This window comes from Bos grunniens, chromosome 7, assembly GCF_055505025.1.
Source record: "Bos grunniens cultivar Pamir isolate PY7600 chromosome 7, Bosgru_T2T1.0, whole genome shotgun sequence".
NCBI lineage: Eukaryota > Metazoa > Chordata > Mammalia > Artiodactyla > Bovidae > Bos > Bos grunniens.
The window spans coordinates 40,247,518-40,257,776 of record NC_141171.1 but is presented as its reverse complement, the minus strand read 5'-3'; the positions used below and the strand labels follow the sequence as shown (position 1 = coordinate 40,257,776).

Here is a 10,259-nt window from a genome sequence, read left to right as displayed (position 1 = left end):
AAGTCCTAGATTCAAAGCAGCATCAGCAACAACAGCCTGCATCTTTGTTACAGGTTATTTCTCTTAAGAGGACATGCCTTTTGTTCTAAACCAAATAGCATTTAAAGAGGGCAACATATTGGAAAAAGTTGTAATGACTTTAGTAATGTTGCACTAAACATAAACCACCTGATTCCAGATCCGAACCATCTACTGGTGCTCACTTCTGCAGGAACAATGGTCTTGGTGAAAAATCAGACTCTCATGTCCCATTTCATCCTTCTGGGCCTCTTCAACCACACACCACTGCACCTCCTCCTCTTCTCCATCATCATGGCCATGTTTCTGGTGGCCCTTTCTGGCAACGGGCTCATGATCCTCCTCATCAACACTGACTCCCGTCTACACAGCCCCATGTACTTCTTCCTCAGCTGGCTGTCACTCATGGATCTCATGCTCATCTCCACCATTGTACCACGGATGGCCATCGACTATCTTATGGGCCATGGTTCCATCTCCTTCACAGACTGTGGGCTCCAGATCCTGTTCTTTGTCACCCTCCTGGGGGATGAGTGCTTCCTGCTGGCTTTCATGGCCTATGATCGCTATGTGGCCATCAGCAACCCACTGAGGTACTCAGTGGTCATGAGTCGCCATGTCTGCTGGCTCATGGTGGCATTGTGTTGGCTTTCTGGTCTGGTGGATGGGTTGTGTCAGGCCATCTATACCCTGAGCTTTCCCTACTGTGGCTCTCAGGAGATCGACCACTTCTTCTGTGACATCCCCGCAGTGCTTAAGCTTGCCTGTGCTGACACTTCTCTCTATCAGATGATGATCTATGTGTGCTGTGTCATTATGCTACTCCTGCCCTTCTCTGTCATCTCTGTCTCCTATCTGCTGATCTTTGTAACTGTGCTCCGCATGCATTCTGCTGAAGGTCGGAAAAAGGCCTTTGCTACCTGTTCCTCCCACATGGCAGTCGTCTCTCTCTTCTACGGAGCTGCCCTGATCACCTACATGCGGCCCCAGACCTACCACTCCTCCAAGCAGGACAAGGTGGTCTCAGCCTTCTATACCATGATTACCCCTATGCTCAACCCACTCATCTACAGTCTGAGGAACAAGGAAGTGGCTGGTGCTCTCAAGAAATTCGTGGGGAGGTGTCTATGTGGTGGGAGACAGGAATAACTTGGCACTGCCACTGCATATATAGCTCTGGGCCCTGGGAACCTGGCTTACTCAAATGTAGTTTGATTGAAGGAGGTACGAATATGTCCTGCTGTTGCTGCTGCTACTGCTGCTAAGTCACTTCAGTCGTGTCCGACTCTGTGCGACCCCATAGACAGTGGCCCACCAGGCTCCCCCGTCCCTGGGATTCTCCAGGCAAGAATACTGGAGTGGGTTGCCGAATATGTCCTACTGAAAATTAAAGTTAGTTTCTGACCAGAAATAGCCAGATTAGCACATCAATTCAATCTATCCTATCCATGCTGAGTATGGGCAATGTGGGAGGAAGTCCGAGCCTCTATGGTTACATAGTACAGAAGACACAGACCCTTAATCCCTCAGCTGCTGGGAGACTGGGCATGAGACCACTCTTAGCTGTGTCCCTTCAAGAATTACAGAAGGCTGAGGAGACTGCCCAAGTTCATGGTTCTCCTTGGTGTGCTGCCTGAATTTCATGACTTATCAGTGTGGATGGGGTACACATATCTGGCTGCTGAGTGCCAAAGAATGGATGCTTTTGAACTGTGGTGCTAGAGAAGACTCTTGAGAGTCCCTCAGACAGCAAGGAGATCAAACCAGTCAATCCTAAAGGAAATCAACCCTGAATATTTATTGGAAGGATTGATGCTGAAGCTGAAGCTCCAATGCTTTGGCCACCTGATGCAAACAGCTGATTCACTGGAAAAGACTCTGATGCTGGCCAAGATTGAGGGCAGGAGGAGAAGGAGGCAAGAGAGGATGAGATGGTTGGATGTCATCACTGACTCAATGGACATGAATTTGAGCGAACTTTGGGAAGGAGTGGACAGAGAAGCCTGGTGTGCTACAGTCCATGGAGTCACAAAGAATCAGACATACTGACTGAGCAGCAACAATGTTTCCAGATACTTGCCTATTTCTTCTACGTTGTCCAATTTGATGGCATATAATTGTTCATAGTGTTCTCATGGTATTTCTAACTTTCTAAAGTATAAGTTTTTATTTTTCCTTTTTTGTTTCTTATTGTGTTTGAGTCCTCTCTCTTTTCTTTTGGGGAGCCTGGCCAGAGGTTTGCTGATATTGTTTACCCTTTCAAAATACTACTTCTTGGCTTTATTGATTTTTATAGTTTTAAAATCTCTATTTATTTCCTCTATGATCTTCATTATGTCTTTCCTTCTGTTAAGTTTGGGCTTTGTTTGTTCTTTTTCTAATTCTTTTCGGTGGTAATTTAGGTTGTTCATTTAAGATGTTTCTTTTTTCAGGAAGGCCTGTATTGCTAGGAATTTCCTACTTAGAACTGTTTTTGCTGCATCTAATAGATTTTGTAGATTTGTGTTTTCGTTGTCATTTGTCTGAAGATATTTTAAAATTTCCTCTTTGATTTCATCATTTACCCATTGATATTTTTAGTAGCATTTTGTTTAGTCTCCATGTGTTGTATTATTTCATTTAGGATCTCTATTGCCTTATTGATTTTCTGTCTGGAAGGTCTGTTCATTGATGTCAGTGGGCTGTTAAAATCTCCTGCTATTATTGTGTTCCTGTCAGTTTCTTACTCTATGTCTGCTAGTGCTTGTTTTATGTATTTAGGTGCTCCTTTATTAGGTGCATATATGTTAATGAGTATAATATCCTCTTTTTGTATTGAGCCTTTTTTTTTTTTTTTTTAGTATATGGTGTCCTTGTTTATCATTCTTTATGGCCTTTGTTTTAAAGTCTATTTTGTCTGATGAGTATTGCTAACCCCACTTTCTTGTCATATCTGTTTGCATGAAATATCTTTTTTCATCCTCTTACTTTCAATCCAAATGTGTCCTTCACCCTAAAGTGGGCCTCTTATTGTAAAAGCATTTTGTAAGCTTTTGTTTCATTGTCCAATTTGCCACCCTATGTCTTTTGATTGGAGGGTTTAGTCCATTGACATTTAAGGTAATTATGGATAAATATGTATTTATTGCCATTTTAAATCTTGTTTTCCAGTTGATTTTGTATTTCTCCTTTTTTTTCTTTTGTGGTTTGATGTCTTTCTTTTGTTTTTGCTTGAGTTCTCTTTGGTTTTTGTGATCCTATCATATGTTTTTGACTTGTGGTTATTCTGGTTTTCAAGTATGTTAACTCACTATTATATCTACTTGCTTTATGCAGGTAGTCTGTATAAACTCAAACACATTCTAAAACATAATCTATGTTTTTTTACTCTCCTTTTCCACATTTAAAATTTTTTATGTACTCTTTTACATCTTCATGGTTATCCTTTTGCTGTTCATTATAGTTACAATTGCTTTCCATTTTTGATTTTTAAAAATCTATGTACTAGCTTATTTAAACAATTTTCTTTCTTAATGTGATTTTTTTCCTTTCCTATAGATTCTTGCTAATTTCTTATTTAGAGAAGATCTTTCAATATTTCTTTAAGGATAGGTTTATATTGGTGTATTCTTTTAATTTTTGCTTGCCTGGGAAATTCTTTATCTCTCCTGTTCTAAATGGTAATCTTGCCAGGTAGAGTATCCTAGCTAAATGGTAATCTTGCTGGGTAGAGTATCCTAGGTTGTAGGTATTTCCCTTTCAGAACTTTGAGTATATTTTGCCACTTCTTTCTGGTCTGCAAGGTTTCTGTAGAGAAATCAGCTTATAGTTTTGGTGGGGTTCCCTTGTAACTAACTCTTGTTTTTCTCTTGCTACCATCAGAATCCTCTTTAACTTTTGCCATTTCAATTAGAATGTTTTGGTGTGGGTCTGTTTGGGTTCACCTTGTTTGAGATCCTCCATTTTTCTTGTACCTGAGTATCTGATTCATTCTTTAGGTTTGGGAAGTTTTCAACCATAATTTCTTCAAATGCAGTTTCAATCCTGTTCTCTTTCTTCTCTTTCTGGGATACCTATTATGTGTAGATTGACTTGCTTTATGTTATCCCACAGATCTCCTATGTTGCTTTCTTCGTCTTTTTTTTTTTTTAATTTGTCTTTCTATCTACTGTTCTGGTTAGGTGATTTCCATTAATCAATCTTCCAGATGACTTAATTTTCCTCTGTGTTATGTAATTTACTATTTATTGCCTTTAGCGTAGCTTTCATCCAGAAAACTAGTTTTCTAATTTTTTTTGGAGGGGGCCACATACTTCATAGTATGTGGGATCTTAGTTTCCTGGCCAGGGATTGAACCTGCACCCTCTACATTGGAAGCACAGAGTCTTAACCACCAAACCACTAGGGAAACACCAGTTTTCTAATTTTGATTGGCTCCTTTTTTTAATTTTAATTTTTATTTATTTATTTATTTTTAATATAAATTTATTTATTTTAATTGGAGGCTAATTACTTTACAATATTGCATTGGTTTTGCCATATATTGACATGAATCTGCCACAGGTGTACATGTGTTCTCCATCCTGAACCCCTCTCCCACCTCCCTCCCCATCCCATCCCTCTGGGTCATCCCAGTGCACCAGTCCCAAGCACCCTGTATCATGCATCGAACCTGGACTGGTGATTCGTTTCACATATGATAATATACATGTTTCAATCCTATTCTCCCAAATCATCCCCCCCCCACCCCCCACAGAGTCCAAAAGACTGTTCTATACATCTGTGTCTCTTTTGCTGTCTCACATACAGGTTTATTGTTACCATCTTTCTAAATTCCATATATGTGCGTTCATATACTGTATTGGTGTTTTTCTTTCTGGCTTACTTCACTCCGTATAATAGGCTCCAGTTTCATCCACCTCTGATTCCCTGGTGGCTTAGATGGTAAAGAGTCTGCCTGCAATGCGGGAGACCCGGGTTTGATCTTTGGGTCAGGAAGATGCCCTGGAGAGGGAAATGGCAACACACTCCAGTACTCCTGCCTGGAAAATCGCATGGACGGAGGAGCCTGGTAGGCTATAGTCCATGGGGTCACAAAGAGTCAGACACGACTGAGCAACTTCACTCACTCCCTTCATCCACCTCATTAGAACTGATTCAAATGTATTTTTTTAATGGCTGAGTAATACTCCATTGCGTATAATTTATAGTTTCTTGTTGTTTGTTATTGATAACCTTTCTTAATGTCTTTAGTATTTTTATTACCTCCTTTTTGAGCTCAGGGTCTAGTAGACTGGAGAGGTCTGTTTCAGTTTTTGTTCTTTCAAGGGAATTCTCTTATTCTTTTAATCTGGAATGGCTCCTCTGCTTCTTTATTTTACTTGTATTTCTCTGACTCTTTGAATTTAGGAGAAACAGTTATCTACTCTGGCCTTAAAGGATTGTTTTTATGTGGGATCAACCATGTGTAGCCTGTGTTAGTCTAAAATTTTTGGTGTGAGGGCTGTTTTTTAGTATGGATGCCTATCTGTCTTTCCTCAGTGCGTGCAGGCCTTCATCCTCTTAATGCCAGGCATGCATACTCAGTTGTTTCAGTCATGTTGGATTCTTTGTGATCACATTGACTGTAGCCCGCCAGGCTTCTCTATCCACAGGATTCTCCAGGCAACTATACAGGAGTAGGTTGCCATTCCCTTCTCCAGGAGCATCCTTTTGATAGGGTTGTGACTGACATGGAGATTGGCCCCTACACTGGGTGTTGAGTGGGGCTTCCTCTTTGCTCTGTGGTTGTCACAGCCCTGTTGGGGTTGGATCTACCCCCCAGTTGTTGGAGTAGAAGCTCCTTGATCCAGTTCTAAGGTGCAATGTAAGGTAGGTGGGACTTGAGCACTTTAACTGAGAGAAGAGCCATGGAATACTGCTCTGCAGGAGCTACCCACCAGATGGTTCACCCTACGGCATTGCCTGTCACATTTCGTGTGTGCTCACAAGCATACTGTTGTTGCCACTGCCCTCAGTCCCATCTCAACCACGGGAATGCTGGCAAGCAGCCTGCGTGTTCCTTAGGTGCTGTGTCTACAAAGTCACCGGTGATCTGCCAAAGTTAGGCACCAGGAAAATATTCTTGCATATGGACTTGCCATAGGAGCTATAGAGTCAGCCCAGATGCCTGCCCCAACCTCTACATGCACGCACATACAAAACTCACCACTGCTAATGTCAGATCGGCTCCAGCCACAGGAGCTCCTGCTTGGAGGTTCTGCAAGTGCCTAGCTTACAAAGCTGCTGGCAGCATAAATCCATCAAAGTTGCATGGCTGCCAAAACATGGCTCAGATTTAAGCCCTGCCTCTGAAGGAGGGAAATCTGCAGGTGCATTCCCAGAGCTTGTAGAGGCAGAGCCATGCTTGCTGTGAGCACACTGGGAATGAGGCTGATATGATGGGACCCTGCACCTCTCTTCATGTACATGTTAACAGTGAGGCTTCTATGGTAGATCAGAGCACATCCGCAGTTGTGGCCAGGACCACACTCTTGAGCTGAGTAGTGCAGCAAGGTGGCCAGGACCGTCTACACTGGTGCCGTATGTTCTATCTGCCACAAGCCAGCTGCTACACTGTCCTCTGAGCCTCTGAAACTCCCTATCTGTTCTAGCTGAACTTCTAGCCAGTGAAGGGGGTTCCTAGGGTGAAGGATCCTTTCTTCTTTCAAAGCCCCCCTTCACAAGCTTCATCTAGATTCCCTTTAATCCCATCCAGTACATGGTTACCTTTCTTGCAATTTTGGTTGTATGAGACCTTCTGCCAGTGTTCAGTGGGTACTCTGTGAATTGTCCCACACATAGATGTAATTTATGCATTTGTGGGAGGAGTTGGACTCCACATCCTTCTTTTTTTTAATTGGAGAATAATTGCTTTACAATGATGTGTTGGTTTCTGCCATACAATAATGTGCCTCCTCTGTGTCTCATATCTGAGCTTCCAAGCAGAGCTGGAGTGTTCACTTGGCAGGGCAGCCCACTGGAGTAGTCATGAGAAATTGGCCAGCCACTCATGCAGTTGTCAATCTGCCTTCTCTGCCATAATTATATATTTATCCCCTCCCTCTGGAGCCTCCCTCCTGCCTCCCATCCACATCCTTCTATTTTGCCATCTTGATCTCTCTCCTCTCTTTCTCTTGTAGTTGAAAAATACCATCTTCTCCTTTTGCATCACTTTCTTTGTTTCTATGAAATTAGGTAAAACAGTTACCTATTGCAATCTTGAAGTGATGTCCTTGTGTGGGAGCATCCCTATGCAGTATGCCCCATGACTTTGGTAGGAGAGCTGGATTCGACAGGAACAGAATTCACATTTTTCCTCAGGCAGTTTTCGTCTTGGTAGGAGGCTGGTATGGAGATCATGGGGCCAGGGCCTGAGCTAGGTGTGTTTCAGAGCTTCCCATCTTCTCAGTGGTTGTCACTTCCCTATCAGGGTTGGAGGCAGGTATGAAGTTGCTACAGCAGAAACTCTGAAGGCTGGGCCTAAGCTGGCTTCATTTCTTTTTAGTGGTGCTCTCAACCCTCCCAGCGCAGAATCCTTTCCCCAGAGGTTAGTAGTGCTGAGGCCAGAGTAGCTGATGTTGTCTGGAGCATGGGCTGTGATAGTCCATCTGGGGTCAGAGATATGAGTGCTTCTGATGCCCTGCTGGAGTAAGCACCTGTATTCGCTGCCCCTACCTTGTTCACACAGCATTTTGGGTCTGAGCCTCATTTGTCTCTCACAGCTGGCTCTTCCCTTGGACTCTGCTACTCCTGCCCTGGTGTTGAGCTGCTCCTCCAAGTACGTGAGGCCTGTATGGACTCTTGGTATAAGTAGGGGCACAAGCTGTGGTGGTATGGTTGCTAGGAGAGACCAGAGCTGCTGCTGCTGAGCTGCCTATGTAAGTGCTGGTAATGGCTACCCCTGTTCTGCTCAGATGCCACTTAGGGTCTGAGCCTCCTCTGTGTCTCATATCTGCGCTTCCAAGCAGAGCTGGTGTGTTCACTTGGCAGGGCAGCCCACTAGAGCAGTCATGGGAAGTTGGCCAGCCACTCATGCAGTTGTCCATCTGCCTTCTCTGCCCTGCTTAGGGAGCATGTGCACTCCTCCTGAGCCAAGCCCAAACTTCCCACAGACTTCCTATTAGTCCCACTGGCCCTCCAAGCCACCAAAGGGGCTCATCTTCCCTCTGTCGGTGCTCAGGGCTGGTACACCCAAATCTGGTTCGAATCTCACTACCACAGGAGGATCTCCACTCTGTAATCTCCCTTTTCCTCTAAGTCCCCGTCCAGGTTCACAGGCCAGATTGGACTGATTCTCTTCCCTTCCTACCTGTTTTTCTGTGGATCATCTTACAACCTTGGTTGTGCAGAATTCTTTCTGCCAGTCTCCAGTTACTTTTCAGTGAGAACAGTTCCACATGTAGATGTATTTTTGATATTTTCATTGGGGTTCTCTTTCCTCTTATTCCAACATCTTCACCTTCTCCTCTGTAATAGTTTTTTTTAAACTATACTGTTCTGATATCAGTATTTCCACTCCAGTTTTTTCTTGATAAATTTGCATGGAATGTTATTTTTCCATTAAAAAATTTTAATCTATGTCTTTGAATCTAAGTGAATCTCTTAAAGATAGCATAGTTGGATCATGTTTTATTCTGCCAATATTTGCTTTAAATAAGAGAGTTTAATTCATTGAAATTTAAAGTAATTACTGATGTGGACAGACTTACTTCTGCCATTTTGATATTTATTTTCTATATGTCTTACAGATGTTTAGTTTCTCATTTCTTCCATTACTGTCTTTTGTATATAATTTAGTTTTTTTTAGTGTACTGTTTTGATTCTCTCCTTGTTTCCTTTTGTGTATATTGTACATAAATTTATTTCTCAAATGCCATAGGAATTACAATTCATATCTTAAATTTACAATAATCTAGTTTGATTTATTGTAACTTTGTTTTTATTATATATAAAACCTTGCCTCCTACATTGCTCTGTCTCTCTTTATTTTGCTGTTGTCACAAGTATTACATCTTTACACACTGTTTAGCACAGGTTTATAATTTTCCCTTAATATACTTATATTTTATTTTATTTTTTCATAGTGAAAACTTTTATATTTGGAATTAGCCAGCTGAACTCAGTTTAGATGATCCCAATTTTGTTGGCAACATCCAAAGCATCACAGTCAGGAGCCAGTCGAACATACACCTTCTTCTCTCCATCAGGCCTGATCAGAGTATTGACCTTAGCCTCCTCAATGTCATAGAGCTTCCCCACAGCCTGTTTAGTTTGGTGCTTGTTGGCCTTGACATCCACAATGAATACCAGTGTGTTGTTGTCTTCTGTTTTCTTCATGGCTGACGCGGTGGTGAGGGGAGTTTGATGACGGCATAGCGGTCAAGTTTGTTCCTCCTGGGGCGCTCTTCCGAAGATATTTGGGCTGCCTCCTGAGCCGCAGTGTTTTGGGCCACCGGAAGGTGGGCTTCGTCCGGATCTTCTTTTTTTTGTGGCTGTGGACACCTTTCAACACTGCTTTCTTGGCCTTCAAAGCCTTTGCTTTGGCTTCAGCTTTAGGAGGAGCAGGGGTTTTCTTCTTCACCTTCGGCGCCATCTTCAATAATTTAGGAAAGTTGAAAATCAAAAATACAGTAATACTAGTTTTTATACTTATGTTACTTTTGCCAGAATTCTCTATTTCTCATATGACTTCAAATTCCTATCTAGCGACCTTTCCTTTTAGCCCAAATAACATCTTTTAACATTTCTTGTCTACTAATAATGTAATCTAAAGGCTTTTGTGTAGCTAAAAATATATTATTTCTCCTTTATTTGAAGAGTAATTTAGCCTGATATAAAATTCTTTTTTTTTTCAAAAGTCAAAAATATATATATTTAAATCTAGTACCGTGTTGAACAGATGTGATGAAAACTGGCATCTTTGTATTTTTCTTCATCTTAGAAGGAAATTTTTCAGCCTTTCAGCCTTATGCATGATATTAGCTGTGGACTTTTTTAAAAATATTTTTTATTGGAAGATAATTACTTTACAATATTGTGATGGTTTCTGCCATACATCAACATGAATCAGCCATAGGTATACATATGTCCCCTCCCTCTTAAACCTCCTTCCTATCTCCCTGCCCATCCCACTGCTCTAGGTTATCACAGAGCACCAGCTTTGGGTTCTCTGTATCTTACAGCAAATACCCACTGGATAACTATTTTACATATGGTAGTAT

At 42.0% G+C, this 10,259-nt stretch overlaps 1 protein-coding gene and 1 pseudogene across 1 annotated transcript; one reads left to right on the top strand and one right to left on the bottom strand.

Annotated features, from left to right (window-relative positions):
• Positions 1–216: 216 nt before the first annotated feature.
• Positions 217–1,167, top strand: LOC147369141 (olfactory receptor 2T8-like). Its single transcript, XM_086411107.1, has one exon. The coding sequence runs from the start codon at positions 217–219 to the stop codon at positions 1,165–1,167; it is 951 nt and encodes a 316-aa protein (XP_086267233.1).
• A 7,980-nt stretch (positions 1,168–9,147) lies between these two features.
• Positions 9,148–9,631, bottom strand: LOC147369140 (large ribosomal subunit protein uL23 pseudogene; annotated as a pseudogene).
• Between the last annotated feature and the right edge of the window lie 628 nt (positions 9,632–10,259).